Source organism: Chinchilla lanigera, unplaced genomic scaffold (genome assembly GCF_000276665.1).
Source record: "Chinchilla lanigera isolate Chin_1 unplaced genomic scaffold, ChiLan1.0 scaffold00039, whole genome shotgun sequence".
NCBI classification, from domain to species: Eukaryota; Metazoa; Chordata; class Mammalia; order Rodentia; family Chinchillidae; genus Chinchilla; species Chinchilla lanigera.
Genome location: NW_004955440.1, coordinates 249,863 through 268,451, shown reverse-complemented (window position 1 = coordinate 268,451; position 18,589 = coordinate 249,863). Strand labels below are relative to the sequence as shown.

Sequence of the window (18,589 nt, the reverse complement as noted above, 5' to 3'; positions counted from 1 at the left end):
CACACTTAAATTTTATGGCAATTTAAGGGATTTTTCTGCCCCCCCCCCTTTTTTTTTGCAAAGTCTGTAATTTCTAGCTGAAAATCACAACCTAGATTTAGAAAAAGTACAATTAATACTTAGCAAGGAAACAGAGGCGTTTGAAACTTCGATTAAGAAAAATAAGGCACTTTACCTGAATAAATTTCAAATGGATCCATTTAAAATGAAATTAAATGACACTTAACTGGTTTGTAAATTGGAACCTATTTATCTTGGTAAAATGATTAAAGTCTTGATTTATCTCTAAAATTAGCTTTATTATTACATTTAATTGTACTAGAAGATCGTTAAAGACTTGCAGGTCCTCTCTCTCCTTTTAAACTACACTTTATATAGATAATAATTGAATATCGGATAGGATAACTTGATTTTCCAAAGAAATATGTTTCTAATATTTCCCTCTTTTTATTTCAGAAATTGAAACAAGTTGAAGAAACAAAAGAAGATCCTGAGAATAGATTATCTAAAATTTCCCTTGAGTCGTTCAATAAATTTAACAGCAATAGTGTGATTTTATTAGAAAAAGAGAACTCCCTGAGCAAGGTTGGAGGACAAAAGGAAGAAAGAGAAAGAAATGAAGAGGCATCTTTAAGTAGCTCCGATCGGCCTGGGGTAGACAATTTGGAATCTTTGAGTGATTCTTTATATGACAGCTTTTCCTCTTGTGCAAGTCAAGGTTCAAATGATGTATAAAGGATTTTTCACCCCCTTAGAGCTGGGAATAGAGCACTTAAAAAATGAAAGCAGGGCGGGGTGGCGGATGTACAGCTGTTAGCCGTAAAGGATTGCAACACCTGTGCCTACCTTGGGGCGTATACAGCAGGCAACCCACCAGGGCTTCTTTCTCTGACAGGGCAATAAAGATTGAATCCATTGCTGTGTTTCAAGAGGATTAAAAGTAAACACGATACAGAATTCTTAATTTTGCACTTTTTAAAATACTTGTACAGAAGTTGTAAATTTTTTTGGAAGAGAAATTATATTTGTAGGGAAGAAAAAGATAGCAATAAAAGGAATCTGTGCCATGCTCTTGAAATGATGTACTAAGTCTTAGAAGTTGATGATAATATATATTTTTAAAAATTCCAGCTAAAGATTTTGTGAAGTTCATTGTCCTCGTCCTCAACATATTTGTGGGTACACTCTGTAAACCTACACCACGGCCTGCAGAAAAACCAGAGAGATCCTGCTCATCTCCATCTCACAGTCTCATTTTGATAGATGTTTTTAATTGCAGTGCAGTTTTATAATTGTTGCCCAAGAGATTCACGTTTTAATAATAATTCTGCTTCCACCGAAGAATGAAGTGTGGACACTGGGAAATGTGACCCTATGTCCAGAAGCAACCTAATCCTACTTCTAGGATTTCCCTCTAGACATTTCCTTACATCCCCTCTACTTAGTGATTGTCTATGACTCTCGATATTATTTGTTGATTTTCATCTTCCTACTTTTAAAAATTACAATCTGGGTACTCTGGAAATGAAAACAAATTCCTATTTGGTATGTTCACTTTCTAACAAATAAAATCAGTGATTGGTGCTACAAAAATGTCTTACTTTTTAATATTCTTTTTGCTACAAAGACTTTATATGTAAGGATAAATTCTATTTTAAAGGTTATGTGTATTTTTTCTAGATGTGAACTATTTATAATTGCTTTTGTACAGGAGCTTGTAAACTAGGTATAATAGAGATACTTTTAGGATCTACTTGGTTACTTTAGCACACAATTGTGTCTTTAAAGAATATTGTATGATCAGTGTTATTTTGTTAATTTGTGCAATTTGTTATATCTGAATTTTGTTACCCTAATGAAAATTATGTAAAGCGTCCTTGTCTTTCAGGCTTTTAAAAATCCTTTTGTTTCATTTCTGAATAAAGTCCTTCCACAGTTGTACCCTCTATATGCTGAAAAGAACTTGCTCACGAACCCTCTGGCTCACTCAGCTGTATCAGTCGTGATTCACACGTGTTCCCAAGGATGGCTTTCCCGAAGGAATAAATAAACTGGCCCTTTTGCTCCCGTGATTGTAATTCAACCAATTGTAAGATCAGAGCCTGCAGACCAGCGAGTAACGGTCAAGTCGTTTTGGCTTCCCCGAGGGGTTAACCAACTAGAAAGGAAGGTGGGGGGTGCAAAGGCAGAGAAGGAGCCTGAGGCTGATACGAAAGGATTTCTGCAGAGGAATTACAAGAAAGTCATTTACGCCCATTTGCAGACCTGCTCTGCCGGCAGCACGGGGAAATAAATGACCTGCGTCCCAGCTGCAAGAGCTTCCCCACGAGGAGGCGGGAAGAGAGGCGCAGCTTACAGGGCTATTTCCACTGAAATGGATGCTCCCCGGGGATTCGGGACCAAGGGGTGGGAACGCGCGGGATGGGGGTGGGGGCACAGATGAGCTCGGGCGGGCAGGCGCGCGGACTCCGGCACCACCTGCTGCAAAGCTCGGCTAGGAAGGCGAAAAACAGCACAGCGGCGTCCTGGGAATATGCAAGGTGGGTGTCACCTGGAATTGGCGAAGAGAAATTTGGGGTGGGGCGGGGTGCGGCGGGAGAAAGAGCCAATGTCCAGGTCCTGGGCTGGGACTGCGCCTAGCGCAGTACATGTACTCGTAACGAGTGGCCTTGGGGGACCGAGTGAAGCCCGCCCCGCCTTTCGGAGGGAGGGGAGGAGGAGAGCCACCTCTTCGCCGGGATTCGCTTTCTCCTGGGAGCTCCTAACGGTGGTCCCTAGGGCGCACTTCCGGGCTAGGCGGCCGCCTTCAAGTGTCAGTGCCCTCTCCTGTGATGCGCGCCGGGGGCGAAGAGGGGGTGGCGGGGACCCGCGCGAGACGGTCAGGGTCCCCGCCGCCCTCGCACACATCCAGAGGAGGCCGAGCCCGGTGCTGACCCGTCCCGAGGGCTTCTCGGAGGAGGAGGTCGCGCCGCAGCTCGGGACACCCCGGGGAGCCTGCGGGAGCGCAACTCGCAAGTGCACGGGAACACGCCCCCCTCACCGCCCCCAGCAGTCGCCCCGCGGCACTAGCGCCCGGGCTGGGTGGCCAGACCCACTGGGGGTTGCTCGCTATCAGCAGCGGGAGCAGAAGGCGTGCGAGGCCCGGCGGTGCACTCGCCACGCGGGAGCCCAGTCGGCGTGGGCCAGGTCCCCAGGCACCTGCTGCACCTTCCTGGACCGCTCCCCCAGCCTCTGAAAACTACACTCCCCGCGGCCCCCGGGCGGAGGGCTGGGATCCCAGGATCCGAGGAGGCGGGAGAAGAGGGAGGCAGGAAGGGGTGGGGACTTCGACGGTCCCCGCTTTTCCCCGCCTGCCGCCCCCGCCCCCACCCGGCAGCCGTCACGTGGTGCGTGGCGTGGGAGGGGGGAGAAGAGGCGAGACTTTTTTGGGTGCTCGGAATCGCCCGTAGTTCTTCAGCTTCAGCCGCCAACTCCGGAGGCACCGCGCTCGGCCCAGGAGAGCCGGCGAGAGGAGCGGGACCCGCGAGCTGCGAGCCCTGCGCGGGCGATGCGGGCGCCGAGGGCGACACCTGCGGCTCCTCTCGGCGGCGGCCGTCGCCTGGGCGGCAGCAGCGCGGGCCCCAGCAGCCTCGGCAGCCACCGCCGCTGCGGCCCGGGCCGCCCTCGCTTCGGTCGCCGCCTCTGATGCGCCTGCCCGCTCCCTGCCCCGCGGCTCCGGGAGGATGTGGGTCCTCGGCATCGCGGCAACTTTTTGCGGACTGTTCTTGCTTCCAGGTAAGAGGACCCGAGACCAACAGCTCCTCCAGTCGCAGACGCCCCGTGGCCCGTTCGCTCCCAGGGCGCCCACCCCGGGCCAGCGTAGCGCGGGGATTGCCCGGCGGGAGTTTGGCGGCGGGGACTGGCGCCCGGAGGCGCTAGACTAGGAAAGTCTCCAAGTCCCGCGCTGCAGGAGGACCGCGGGGAGCGGCGGGTTTGCGCGACTCCGGCTGCAGCTGCTCCGGCTACTGCGGGTGGAAGCTGGGCTGGGGAGGAGGGAGGGCCTGAGCCGCGCCGTAGCTGGGCGAGAGAGAAGGTGCGACATTCCCGAACCTCACCGAGTTGTCCTGCGTCTCTGGCAACCCGCGGGCGCGTCGGCGCCGACAGGTGAGCGGAGCCCTGGGCAGCTTGGGGCCGGGCCGCTCCGGGGCTGCGTCGTGGGGCGCGGAGTGGACACACCAGAGTCGGAAAGCGCTGGACAGTAGATCTAGATGAAGCGCCCAAACCCAGGCAATCAGTCTGAAGGGATGGAAGGTGCCAATATCCGGCGCCTTCTTAGCTTACCAGCTCCGGAGTGACCCCGGCAAAGCTGGGACCCTCGCCGCGGACCGAGCCGGTGTTGCCCTAAAAACGTGGAGCTGGGGAGAAAGGGCTGCGGTGTGGCGGTCTGGGGAGCGAGCACACACACGCCCACTCCTACCCACTGCACCCACCCCAGCGGCGGGGAGAAGGTCCGGGGAGGACGCTGAGCCCGAAGACTTAGGGCGCTGGAGCACTTGGTTTCCAGAACCTCTTCCTTTGCTCCGCGAATCCTTGCGCAGGAAGCCTCAACCAAAGCATAGGAAATAAAACTGAAAGGGCGTCCGCAAATGCAATCACGAACGGTGCCAAAATAGTAATTAAGTAATTTGTAACCAATTAGCAATTAGGCAAATCCTTTGGCATAGACTTCAGCTGATGCTCCTCTCTAAAGCTACTTTGCTCTCGGGTTTGCACCCAATCCCCCTCCTTTCAACTTCTTTGGAAAAGGCTGGAGGTGTTGTTGGATGGGCTCTTTGTGCCTAGGGCAGGGATCTAGGGTTCCATGGGAAAGATTCCACTTTATCCTGAGGACCTATGGTACCCATGCCGCCCGCCGCCAGCTTCAGCCACGTCCAGCTCTATCTAGAGTTTCAGGGGTGCGGGTCCCCAGACGTCCTGAGGCTGGGAGCCTCTGCTCTCTGAAGCCAAAAAACCATGGAGGTGTCAGGATCTGAACAAGACTCTGTGTGTCCCGCAGGCTTTGCGCTGCAAATCCAGTGCTACCAGTGTGAGGAATTCCAGCTGAACAACGACTGCTCCTCCCCTGAGTTCATCGTGAATTGCACGGTGAACGTTCAAGACATGTGTCAGAAAGAAGTGATGGAGCAAAGCGCGGGTAAGAGTCCCGCAACTCTTTCCCCGCTCCCCGCCCTTCAGCCCAGCCTCTGGGGTGAGAGCGAGGGGGCCCTTCCATTACAGAAGGAGGGACCGACTGTGATTGAATGCACACATGCACTAGTTATTGCAGATTTACTTTTATAGTGCTGGGAAAATGAAGAGTTCCGAGTTACTTTAATCTCATTAGAGTTAATTACCAGGGCTTCTCCCCAAGGGAACTGGGAGGGGAAGTGCATGTAAATCAGTAGTTCTCCTTTTATTTACTCCCCTCTCTCCTTGAGCTAGAAGCTGACCAGAGGGTGGAAAATATATGGATGACCAGCCGTGGCTTGGGCAACCAGACAGTAGCCTGTGAGTGGTGTCAGCCTGAAATATGGAGCTAGTTGAAGTTCCCAGAGGTCAGAGCTTGAAAAATGTGTTTTGTCATAGAGCCACACCATATTTCTCTGAAGAACACTATAGGATCTTTATTTAATTTTAGAACTAATGCATCAAATTCCAGGCACAAATTGCCAAGATCTTTCAAAGGAATGTTGTTCCCTGCCCTGTCAGCTTAGCTGGCTGAGCAGAGACCCTGGACATTATACAGGGAAGGAGGGGGCTTGTTGGGGACAGACCTCACTCTAGTTTTAAAAAAAAGTCTTCTTGGACTCCCAGTGCCCCTAATAGACTTATCAGAAGTCAAAGTGTCCCCCCACAGCAAGTAGCTGAAGTTTAAGAAAATCTGTGAAACTCCTACTTCAGTTGCAAGGTCAAACTCATGAATAGCCTTTGCCATTTAAAGGCTGTTGCAAATATCTGAAATAGTATCCTGATGAATGCCATTAAAAAAATCAAAGCCTTGTTCCCCTTTAGTTCCATGAACAACTCACAGCCCCATGAAGCGAACAGAACTCTCATGTGCTTTCCTTAAGCCCCTGGCAAATCAATGCAAGGTCACTAGCTTTAAAGTTAGCACCTTGGGAAAGTATTTTTCTCTCAAGAAGCACCAGCAAATGTCTTCTTGCTAACCAGCCCATCATTTGAGAAGCACATCCCCAGTACCCCTAGCATAGCTGGTCCCTGTGCTGTGATGTGTGTACTGTCTCATCAGCTGTTCTTCATAGGCCGTTATTGGCTGTGGTATGGATTCTTTCTATCAAAATCACACTGCTGGGAAGTCTGAGATTTATTGCTCTTAAGAATAACTTCTCCCAAGAAAAGCAGCAAGCATTGTTTGGGCATATGGAATGTGTGTTATTAAAAAAGCAGAACCGAAGAAAAATGTAGTGATGCTTTATTAAGCTAAGATTGATAGGGATAATTTGCACAAGTGATTTCTCTTGTACTTGTGTTTTATTCCTGCATTTTACCTGAGCAAAAAAGAAAATGCCCTTCTATTAGCAGAACTGCTATGATTTTAGTCGGAATCACTGGGAATGCTTTATTGGTACTTTCAAGTATTTGCAGCTTTCCGCCAAGTAGTAATTTAGAGCCACACTAAACGAAGATGTACTGTGGACCTGTGAAAAATTTCAGAATTCTCGAAGTTTACCTGGGTATTGTGCTTCATAACCTCAGATGTAATTGAGGAAAGGATATGAACCCAATTCTAGGCAGAAAGTTACAGTTCGTGAAAAACATTCCTTCCTCCATATGTGTGTATCTAAGATATATAGCACATACTCCATTTTCAAAGTGCTGTTTTTCATCTTCATTCTGTCTTCACAAACACATTGTAATAACTCAGAAGAACCATAACCGTTCCCATTTTATACACAGAAAACTTCAGCATAGAAATCTAAGTGCCTGGCCTGAGGTTGCCTGTTTTCTATTAGCGTGGTCAAGTTGAGCACCTTGTTTCCAAACTAGGTTCCTCCTTCCACAGGCAATAGGCTAGAAGGCCAGCAAGATGGAAATATAAGATAATCTCAGTTGTGATATTTGCACAATGAAGCAGTTGATGAATGCAAAGCAAAAAATGAATGTCGAGGGGAAGAACAATAGGTTTAGGTTATATGCAAGGGAATCGGAGCCTAAATTCTGGAGAAAAGAGGCAAATGCATTTGTCTCTGCATCAAAGAGCAATATTTGAAGGCTGATAATTCCCAGGCACTCTCAGGTTTAGAATTATGTAATTGTTAGAAATCAAGTTTTTTTCCAGTAAGAACAGCGAACAAACTTAACACTGTTAAACGGTACGATGTAATTTGACCACTACAGTAATAAGACCTAATTTTTGAGTGTGCCTGAATATCTGGCTCTTTCCTAGCACTTTACATGTAGTATCTCATGAAATCTGATAATTCTCCTTCAAGGACTGTTTCCCCATGCCAGAAGCAGTTACTGTTTAATTCTATTGCATGGTCAAGTTCTCCATTCTGCAAAAAGAAAGTAATGCATATTATACACTATCAAGAAGTCAAAGTAGGAGCTAACTAATAATACATGCTGTACTGAGAACGCTTAGTGCATTAGAGCCAAATGGACCCACTGATTCCTAATTAAGGGTGTTTATTGGCATCTTCTTCAAGTCTTGTTCTAAGCCACATGACTTGCCCAGCCCCATGAAGCTCATTTTATAATTTTGTGGTATAAATGGCTCTGGATCTTTTATAACCACCCCATGCATTCTGGGTGCTCCAAGTTAAGAACTGCTAATCTGAACAAACATTTTTTGAATCATACAGTAACAAAACAAGGCCCAGAAAAGTTAAACATGTGGTCCAAGTCCATCAACCCAACGGTTATTAAGAAGCACTTGAAACCTGCTGTGTAACTCAACGCCTTTCTTATCATGTCACCACCTAGCCTCTCGTAGAGTAAGAAACTATATCACCAAGTTTGCCTGAAAAGATACTTGAGGCAAAGTTCTACGAACTTAGACAGTTTTTCATGTCCCTCAAGTTTGCCAGGCAGGCTGAGCAGACAGGCAATAAGGTGAATGTCGAAAGAATATGAAGTAGGGTTTTTGAAACCCGAGTGCTGTGTGAACTGGCATTTTTCATGGATAGAGAAAAATCGGGGCTTTAAATGGACTAAGAAATTTTAATGAACTAAGCCAGTATGACATTAAGCAGTAATGAAAGGCACTCTCTCTGCAAAAAATACCAGCGAGGCAGTATGCCTTGGCCTTGAGTCAGTCCTTTCTGGATTAAGTCTGCAAACTCAGCTCTTAGGAATTTTGAGGCAGGTACATTTAATTTTTGAGAGGGAAGTACATTTAAAATTAACCTTTACCTATTCCCCAGAGTGGTATTTCTGTTAGGTGCTGAGATTATTATCTATTGCTGCTTTTCCTTTTTGCCATTTCTGGAATAATAATAAGGTACATGGGGGGAAGGGAGGTTTGGTTCAGCTTCTTTCATTGTCCTTACTAATTGATATTTAAATGTTTGCATAACTAATGACTTGTTCTCACCAGCTTTGCACTTAATGGGTTAGTGTCTGTTTACCAGCACCCTTGATAATGACAGTCCTTTTGCTCTTGTTTATCATTGCATTCCGCAAAATATTTCAAATATTGATTTTCATTTCAGAATAGAAGCCTCCCCCTTCTAGTATGAATTTTTAAACCAGGTTATAAAGAATGTGAATTTGCATTTGTTTGACAGTGCAATCTTGTAATTAGAGTTTTTCCTCTTGACTAGATACAGTGAAAGGGGCATAATTTAATTTTTATAGACTAGCCAATTTCTGCCCTTAGTAAAATATAGCTCTGTCAGTGAGCAAAATGTTACAGGTTCTCCTAAACCTTATTTAAAAGTTAAATGCAGTATATTGAGAGAAAGTTCATGGTCTGAATCAGTAACCTAATCGATCTCCTCACCCATCCTTTGCAACATGCATTAATCTATTTGTCTGTTTTGCAATACAAGAGTTACTGATTTACATGCCATGTTGTGTGTACATTATGGCTGGATAAGTAATGGCAGTCTCTTTTTGGATTAGTTAGTTGCTCATTAAGTAAAGCAAGGATTGCTCCAGGCTTTGGGTGGGTTTATTTTATGCTTTATTTTCTCCTCAGCAGAATGAGAGAGCAAGAGAGGACTAATGTCCACAAAGTAACCCGTCATCCATTCTTAGTAGAAAGAAATGGAAAGGTAATTCTCAAGTCTAAAAGAAATTCTCAAGTCTAACGCTGCTGAATTTTTATCAAGATTTAAAATCATAGGCTTGTTTGGCCTTGGTGTGAGCTTGGCAGGGAGGAGACCCAGCTGTGCTAAGCAGTCATATCACAATTCCTCTACGTCTGTTCTTTTAAGATGTACGCGTGCACTCAATAGCATGCACATACACAATGGCATAGGTGCGTGCTTACATATTTTTGCCTATGAATATTTGCATATGCCATATGTCACTCTTATAAGAAAAATGAAAGTATTAAGCATTAAGTCCTCCGTGGTGGAACTTCAGATTGCAAATGATTTAATCTGTGCTGTCTTTAGGCACAAAGATATTTTTAACATTCTTTTTTTTCCGGAAGGTCTTTACTCAGCGTAGAAATGATACCTGTTAATGTGTTGTTGTCCCTCACGTGCTCATCTCTTCCCCGCTCCTACCAGGTCTCTCTGTTATCCTACTTTTGCGCATCCCCCTGCAGTCCTTAACTTTCTCATCCTTATTCTCTTTAAATCAGTCGATGGGTAGTAGAATATGCTGTGTGAATAAAACCAAAATCGAACATTGAAAAATCATCATGGTTTAGTTTTGGCAAGTGAAACCTCAACAGGTTAAAAAATCTTTACAAGAAAAAGATTCCAATGTCAAGGAAGACATCTGCATATATCAGTACCAGCCTTGCTAAAAAGGTTTCCCTGTCAACTTCAATAAAGTTATGAATTGCACAGGTTTTCTGCTGCCATGAGCGTGGCTGTCTCTACTCCTGTGCTTTGGGGGCAGTAAGAGAACACCTTTCTCTGCAGGGCAAGACATTTTGCCAATCAGCTTGCTCACTTAGTTCTCCAGATACATCCATCTCTTTAATGTGGCAGGCGGAGCTGGCTTCTGAGCAAGTACTTGGAGGGGGAATAGCACATGCCTTCAGTGCCGAGGACTCTCCCGCAAGTGAAGCGTTTGTTTATGTTAACTTTCCAGCTGAACAAGCAGCCAGTGCTGACCTCCCATCTCCATAGATAAAGCATTTGAAGATTGATCCCTCTCTCCCTTAACACTAATTCCTCCCACTACAGTTTCATGAAAGCTTCCGTCATTGATGGTTTTCCTAATGAGTTTAAACAGGGAGGCTTCAAAGCTGGGTTTTTTTTTTCCCAAGTGGAAATGAAACGAAGTATGAAAACAAAACACATCGTTTCCTTTGAACTTTGAAAAGGAAATCGGCTTCTCTCATATACTCCTGAAACAAAAATATCTGAATCTGTAGCCGTCTCCAGTGCCTGTGCTCTCACGTCTTTCCTCCCTCCCTCCCTCCCTTCTTTATTCCCTTTCTTTAGTTCAGAATGATTAGGGTCTAATGTCTTAACCAGGCAAAGTTTCTTAATGCACTGTGCCGAAGCCTGAGAAGCACAACCCTTGTTGTCACTCTTTAAATGGCATAGGTGTTTCTGTTCTTCAGGGACAGAGCATCCACGAGCAGGCTAGGCTTTCCATGCTTGAGAACTCTGAGGAGATTATTTGCTGTCCAAGAGGCTTAGCTTCTTGCCCTGAAAAATATAGATACAGACTTCCTCTTTTCTTAAGAGATACAGAATGAAAATGAGAAATGCAGCTGGTATAACCATCTTCAAGGAGTCTGTCTGAAAACTGGAGACTAACCTGTCTGCTCACAGAAGTGGCTTCACCCATCCGGTCTCCATACCTGCCCGCGAAGGGTGGAGCCGGTATCCTAGTGCAAATCACTTTGCACACTAGTTCCTCATTTCTTAGACTGAGGAAGGGCTTGTATTTCTTCCATGGGGGTTCTCATACTTAGGAAGGCTCACAGTGAGATAATATTCCCTCTTGATAACTGGTGAGTCTTACCCATGGAGAGGGTCAAGACCATACTCCCAGTAAGGCTGCAGTTCAAGTCTCTTTCCTTCTCCCAGGGTTTTCTACAGTCACTGTGGTGACAGTCTCAGCTTCTTTTTGCATTTTTAAGAACAATTTTATTGAGATATTCATGTACCATAAAATTCACCCTTTGAAAGAGTATGAGTAATGTGTTTTTAGTATACAGTACTCAGAGTTGCATTACTATGGACACTGCCTAATCCCAGAACATTTTATCACCCCATAAAGAAACCTGATCCTCATTAGCAGTCACTCCCCCACTGCCCCTCTTCCCGGCCCCTGGAAGCCACTAATCCACTTTCTCTTTACATGGATTTGCCTATTCTAGATATTTCAGATAAATAATGTAATATGTGACCTTTTGTGACTGGCTTCTTTTGCTTCGATAATGTTGAACATGACTCATTCCTGCCATTTCCTATGGGGAAACGTACCTTGCTCTTAGCAATGCAGGTATCTCCAGTTTGGAGGGTCTCTAAACGCTAGCATAAGGCAGGGTGAGATGAGACACAGGGTGGCATGTGATGGTAAACATTGGAACTCCACTGGCTAATTTGGCGTTGTGCTGAGTTAAAGTAAAACCTGTGCCAAGGGGCAGCCATTCCAGTGAGCTATAAGGCAAAGCAGTTTATGTTCCTCAGACATCTGTGTGCTAAGCATTGGACTCTTCGTCCCTTAAATAGTTAATCAGTTTTCCTTGGAGGCGATCTTACCAGTTTAAGTCAGTTCAGGAAATCTCAGGTACGTGGATGGGCTGTTCCTGATGCCTATCGGTGGTCCCAACTGTGTGTCCCTACACGTGACCTCTGCTATAGGCTGCAGCCCTCAAGAATCAGCCCCTTGTGTGGTGTCAGGACTTTAGTCTCTCTGGTCCACTACTTTCAATTTATAGATGACTTCACTGTGATACAGACGGACGTTCTCTTTCCCTGGCTTGAGCATCTTGATGCATTTCTGTCCCTCCCATGAGAATACTGGAGGATGGAGCATATTGAGAAATATCCTAGTGAAAAATTTTGGTTATGGGGATCAGACTCTGGCATGATCTGGTTGTTGCTAATCAATGCTGGGTGCCTGCTGAAATATAGCCTTTCTCTCCCAAGCCAATACATTGATCACAGCACCTGTGTAGGCAGTACTGCTTACCCTTGAATGTGGGAAATATGTACTGTTTTTTTTTTTTTTTCTTGAAGTTGGATTCTTCTTGGCTTGTAGTTTTCATTGTAGTAGAGGACATGGAGGAATTGCTGGTAGAAGATAATGTGTTTTCTCTCCTGGGCTCTCCATAAGAGGTCATAACTATCTCTTAGGAGCTTCCATCAATGCTAGGGTAAATAAACTAAAGACTTACTATATATGCCATTAATTTTTTGTACATGAGGTAAACTTTGCAGTGTGGCTACATTGTAATTCAGAAACTGTTTTCACAGGGCAGAGCTACAGGGCATGTTCTTTTATTAATAAATTGCTTCATATCTTCTGATGGCCGCCAACACTACAAAGCAGAGCAGGAGACAGACTAAGTATTTTAGAAAAGGTGAAACCATTGAGAGTTAGTAATAAATTGCTGTTTTTAAAGGATGCGTTAAAATAGAATAAAGCAGCAGTGGCTTAAGCCATTGATTTCAAGGGGTTTATGGCTTTGCAAACCACAAGCAGAATCCACATGCAAAAGTGATAAAGTGGCATATTATTTTAAGGAAGTTGTGATACTTGGTCCAGTGCATTTCATTTCTCACTGGACATGGACAATAGCTTTTTATGTTTTTCTATTTCTTGGACTTGTTCGCGAGTGCAGTGGAATGGCTGGAGACAGTGCCAGAGGCGGGTGGCGCCACGCATGCGGCTCTTTGGCTGCAATGGTCCAAGCACACTGCACACAGGATGAATATGAATGTGCAGAGCAGTTGCCGATGCCCTCCACAGAGGCTCTTTCAAAGAGCAGCCGTGAAAGCAGGTGTAACAAGGGAGGCTGGGCGCTCTGTCAGTGCTTATGCAAAGTCTAGCACACTGCCTGAGTCTGATGATCTTGAACCTGTTCAGAAAGACCAAGAGGCTGGCCATGGTGCTAGGGGAAACATCCAAACTGGGAGTGCAAAGAAAGCAGAAGTTTTAGGGCTTTTGTGTCTTTGGAGGGACAGGCAGTTAGTGTGTGGGGATGGCATCTGGATTAGTTGGCTAATGTCTTCCTACTGGGTGTGTCACAGGCTGTCAAAAGGAAAAACAGGCCAGGCGTGGTGGCACATGCCTGTAATCCCAGCACTCAGGAGGCTGAGGCAGGAGGATCGCTGTCGTTTGAGGTCAGCCTGGGCTACAAAGTGAGTTCAAGTCTAGCCTGAATTGCATAGTGAATCCCTGTCTCAAAAAGGCAAAAAAAAGGGAGAGAGAAGGAGAAGAGTAAAGCAGCTGTTTTGCATAGTAGTGGGTTAAGATGGAGAGACCAGACCCAGCCTCGTACAGCCGAGGCCCCCGAGGGTGAACTTTTTAGAGCTATCAATGATACCAAAAGCCCTCTGCAGCACAAGTGCCATAGGTTTGCCACCACTGGTGTAGGCTGTGTAAAAGCCTGCCAGGGCCTGCTTACTGGCATCCTGGCAGGAAGCATCTCTAGAGGTAGGTGATGACAGGAGCCTAATGCAAAGATGTCCTGACAGTTTTATCTTTGTTCAGTGTTCTCCAGCCAGCAGTTCCTCTAGTGCCAAATCCTTTCAGTATTTTAGGGTTTATTTTCCTAATCAAACTGAAATTCAGCTCCATTCCCTAGGGTCCATTTGTAGTTTTGTCTTCTACACTTGGGCAAGAAAATATGCTTGTTTCCCGGCTCTTTCCATCTCTCCCACCCTCCTGTTGTCACTTCCCTCTTGCCTCCTTTCCCCCCTCCCTCCCTTCTTCCTTTGTTCTTTTCCTCTCTTCCTCCCTCCCTCTCCCCCTCCCTCCCTCTCCCCCCACCTACATTCACTCACCCACTGGTATGTGGATACCCAATAAATATTTGCAGATTGAGTATATTGGGCAAATTCATTTTAAGCTAGAAGGATAGATTTATTAGCATTTCAACATATTATACCAGAAACAAAGGAGGTCAAATCTTTAGCATAAGAAGAAAAGAGAATAAAAGCAAGTATACCTGTCGCTTTTTAGTTAAATTAGAAATTGATCAGTGCCTGTTAGTAAGAGTTGTCCTTCAAGGGACTACTCTGAACTATAACACACCTTCCCAAATTTTCCACTTTGTCAGTGTGCCTTCAAGGCTGACTTGGCTTTGTTTTGAATAGAAGTGTTTGCAAGAAACACACACACACACACACACACACACACACACACACACACACACCACAATACCTGGATTACTGGGGGACCAGATCACAACCGGCTAATCTTATTACCTAGAACTCTGGTACATTGAGGAGGTCAATCTAGGTCAGTGTTGGTGAACCTTAGACTTTTCAGTGACACAAATAGCCCACTGTGGTATGTATGCCACCACTGGTCTAGGTCATAAAATTCATTGGAAAGAAAGGATCCCCATACACACAGATCCCCAAAAAACCCTCTTCCCTTCAGTCTTCTCTCATATAAAGATTCAAGCTTAAAATACCCACAAATACTTTTCCCAAAACATATGCATTCAGACCTGCAGCTGGGGAAGGTACTTCTCAACCATTTGTTATGAACATAGAGGAAAAAGGCTAGGTTTTTGCTCTCCCACAGTCTCTGTTGCTGTCACAGTTTCACCAGTTTCTAAGAATCCAGCCAGTTAGTATTCCTGCTCCATTCATTGCCTATCACTAGTAGCATTGTCATGATATTGACAAAACCTGAGTACCAGTCTCACACTAATGCTCAAATCCGCTCTGGCTGTGCTGGCTTTTCCTACACATGAGGAAGCACTTTGGTCTGTCCCGTTCATTTGTCTCTTCCCGGTAAAAGAATCATCAGCTGTTGCTGCTGCCAAATTCCCTTCTGTTCTGACCTCACCTTAGACCTCACTTCTCTATTACTTATGAGTATTTTGGCTATGAGGTTGTTATAGCATGATGACGCTTCTTATTTACCCAAGGGGATAGTCCACAAGTAGGTGGTTTGGGGGCCAGTCTCACAGCCCTAGTGGCACAGGTGGTGTCATCAGGACCCAGGATTTCTCACTTTTCCTGCTTGTTTTCTCAAACATGTTAGTGTTTTGCCCTCAGGTGTGTTGTCTATTGAAGACAACCTGACCACTGTGAAGCAAGGGATAGTACTAGGGAGGTTCTGTCTTCATCTTTGCTCTTTTATCAGAAAATAAAGCTTTCCCGGAGTCACTTCAAAGAATTTTGTCTGTCAGGTCATTGTTTCATGGTACTTGTAGCTACAAGGATTTGATGGTATGTTACCTTTTGATCAGTGTGATAAATCACCTGAGTTAAACATATTAAAATGAAGGAAAATTTATTTTGACTCCTGGTTTCAGAGGTTACGGTCCATGGTTTGCTGACCCCATTGCTTTAGGCCTGTGGCAAAGCAGAAAGGTCACGCTAGAAGGGCCTTACAAAGGAAAATTGTGTTACTTCATGGCAAGCAGGAAGCAGAGAACTAAGGAAAGAAGCCAGAGAGAAGGACTAGGGCAAGATCAACCCCTCAAATGCCCTTCTCCAACGATCTAGTTCTTGCAACTGGCCCCATTCAGCTATGAATACATCAATGAAGCTATCATCCTCATGATTCAGTCGGCTCTCTAAACCTTGCCTCTTAATATTGCTGAACTGGGGACAAGCCTTTAACACAGGAGTCTTTGGGGGGGCATTCATATTCAAGCCATACAGGTGGTCAACTTTCAGTATCTGCTGAAACACCTGTTGAGAAATCCATGGAAAAGATTAGAAAACTTCAAGCACAGTGCTTCTAGGGACCCCTGGTGAAAGGATGGGTAATTTTTTCCTCCAAAATATCACCTGCTATGTTGCCTAAATTGAACACTGAAATACATGGCCTTTATCCTGATCGTTGTCATATTTTAGAAAGGAAAGACACATGTTGTATGCTCACAAGTGAAGTCCTGAAATTTAGCACAAGATATACATGACATTCCACAAATCTGGGTTGCTGAATGCTGTGATAAAAGTATAACTAAATTTTAGTGTGAGTATATTTTCTACCGAGAATGCCATTTTCCTGGTAGTAAATATAAAGTTGCTTTGTGTTACATGTTCAGATGGTTTGGTTCCTTCTACCTGGAGCCTTTATGCATGAAGGACTCTTTTTCCAACATTTGGGTGAATTTATATGTGAGAAAGCGATGATGTATCTTTGCCTCCCACTAGGTTAATCTCAGCATTTGAGAACAATAATCAGAAGGGATGTCAAGGTTGGAAATGCAAGAGCACAGTTTCATAAATCATTGGAGGGCACTGTTAATACTGAGATAATAAGTCAGAAGTATCTGTTCGCTCCATCCCCTGTGGTAAACTGGAGAACAGAGACAGCGGATGAGGGAAAGCAGGTGACTGCACAGAAAACTTTCCGGCTCAGAAAGTTGTAAACGAGCAGAGAAATCTAGATTGAATGCAAGACTCAAGTAAAACTAACAATTGGCATCATACATTATGAGGTGGTTGTTTGCTTGCTATAATTAAGTTGGCATCAGTGGTTAACAGCCTTGAAAATTAAACTCAGCAAAGAAAAAAAAAACTTCTGAAAAGGGTAATCAAAGTCTTATGCATAATAAACTTCACACATTCCTGTTACTAGGAAAAAGAATGTGTTCTTGGGTACCTCATCTTATGTCTGTTTTTATTGTTCACATCCAGTTCCACTGCTGTGCAAAGACGGGCCAACGGATCAGCATCAGTATGGATGTGCAGTGCAGCAGAACTTGGCTCTGTTTTTTTTTCCATTTCTCACATGGGTTTTTAGCATTCTTCTTTGGTTCCTGTGGCCATCTGCAGTTCAATGGAGGAGGTTTCTTTGGTCTTTCAATTATTCCCATCCATGGCAAAAAGATAAGTACTTAAGAGCCAGTGCACACAATTGTCCAGAAGAGAACTACCTTCCAGCTCTTCCTTTTATGCCTGATAACTGGCTCTCATTATGGCGGTAGGGAGGCAGGAATACAGGTAACCTTCTTCTTCCGGAGCTATTTTCATTAGAATGCAGAGAATGTCAAAATTTCTCACATGGTGTTATTTAAAGAAGAAAAAAGTACGAACTAATCGAAGATCTTTTTTTCTTGCTGTTTCTTTCAAAGCTCAGTGAAAACGCATACAGTTCATTTCAATTACCTGTTCTGAAGCACTTTTCTTTGAGGAGCTCTTCCTAGTCCTGCATAGAATATTTATTGTCTTGCAATCGCAACTGTGATGCAGGAAGTATTGGTTATTTTTCAAGTAGAGAGAGATTAGTCTCATTCCCAAATGGACATTCATACAAGTAGCAGTTTACCATAGAAGGTGGACTTTAAAACTGAATTGCATTTGTAGTGAGAATAGACTATTCAAAGCCTTTGTCTGCAAAGTTCTCATCTTTGTACCAGCGAGGAGAACAGAGACAAAGTAAACTGTTAGAGAAGATAAATGCATGATGGTCCATAAAGGGAGAGAACGTAGGCTCTTATGCTCCTATCTCAATGGATCATTTTGGCAGTAGTAAAGTGAGAAAACTAGGAAAGTAAGTTTTAAAGCATGTTTGGAGAAAGTAAGTTGTAATAGAATTGTAGACTCAAATTGTGGATGACCCCAAACCACCTCTTTTTAGGGAGGCTACAGATCCTCCTTAGTTCTAATATCGGTGAGGGGTGCACAATACACCTCACAAAAACTGTGAAAAAGCCACTGTTTATGATTCCCAAAGTCCAGGGGCTGTTTGGAGTCAGAGCTGAATTGTAAGAAACTCTCCCCTGCTCCCCAGAGAGTCATGGTTTTACAGAATTAATCTCCAGGACACTCTGCAAATGCAGACAAACTGAAGCTGTGGCTCTAACGACTGCTGCATAATCCTCAGCCTTCTTTCTCATTCAGGTTCCGAAGAAAGAAAACAAGAAGTAAAACAAGAAATATGGCAGAGGCCACTAAAAATATCATTCTTGTTACAGAGAAACACTAAAATACAGGGAATAGCTTTGAGATGAGAGGCAATTGGGCTTTCAAATTAGCAGCTGCAAAAGTAGTGGGTTTCCCAGCCAGACAAGGCCAGCTACAGAAAGGTTCTTGCTTTGAAGACCAGAGTAGAATAGCTCTGCTTTGAGTCATTAACTCCCAAGGAGGGAAAAGTACAGAAAGAACAACGTGTGCCCGGTGCATTTTCCCCAGATTTTGCAGTCAGCTCTCAGTGCAGCTGGGCCTGTGGTGCACACCTGTAGTTCCAGCACTGGGGGAGGGTGAAGCAGGAGGACTGCAAGTTTGAGCCTAGCCTGGGCAACTTAGAGAGACCCTGTCTCAAAAAAAAAAAA

At 44.7% G+C, this 18,589-nt stretch overlaps 2 protein-coding genes across 5 annotated transcripts in view; both read left to right on the top strand.

Moving 5' to 3' along the window:
* Positions 1 to 2,063, top strand: part of Nckap5 (NCK-associated protein 5) — an 892,836-nt gene extending 890,773 nt beyond the window's left edge. For all 4 annotated transcript variants that reach the window (XM_005390736.2, XM_013517461.1, XM_013517462.1 and 1 more), the window contains one exon: positions 457 to 2,063. In XM_005390736.2, the coding sequence (XP_005390793.1) occupies positions 457 to 735 (279 nt within the window). In that variant the 3' untranslated portion in view covers positions 736 to 2,063. The remainder of the gene's footprint in view (positions 1 to 456) is intronic.
* Positions 2,064 to 2,423: 360 nt separating this feature from the next.
* Lypd1 (LY6/PLAUR domain containing 1) overlaps positions 2,424 to 18,589 on the top strand; it is a 30,017-nt gene continuing 13,851 nt past the window's right edge. The window contains exons 1-3 of the mRNA XM_005390733.2: positions 2,424 to 2,540; positions 3,450 to 3,774; positions 5,036 to 5,173. Coding sequence (XP_005390790.1) covers positions 3,723 to 3,774; positions 5,036 to 5,173 — 190 coding nt within the window. The 5' untranslated portion in view covers positions 2,424 to 2,540; positions 3,450 to 3,722. The remainder of the gene's footprint in view (positions 2,541 to 3,449; positions 3,775 to 5,035; positions 5,174 to 18,589) is intronic.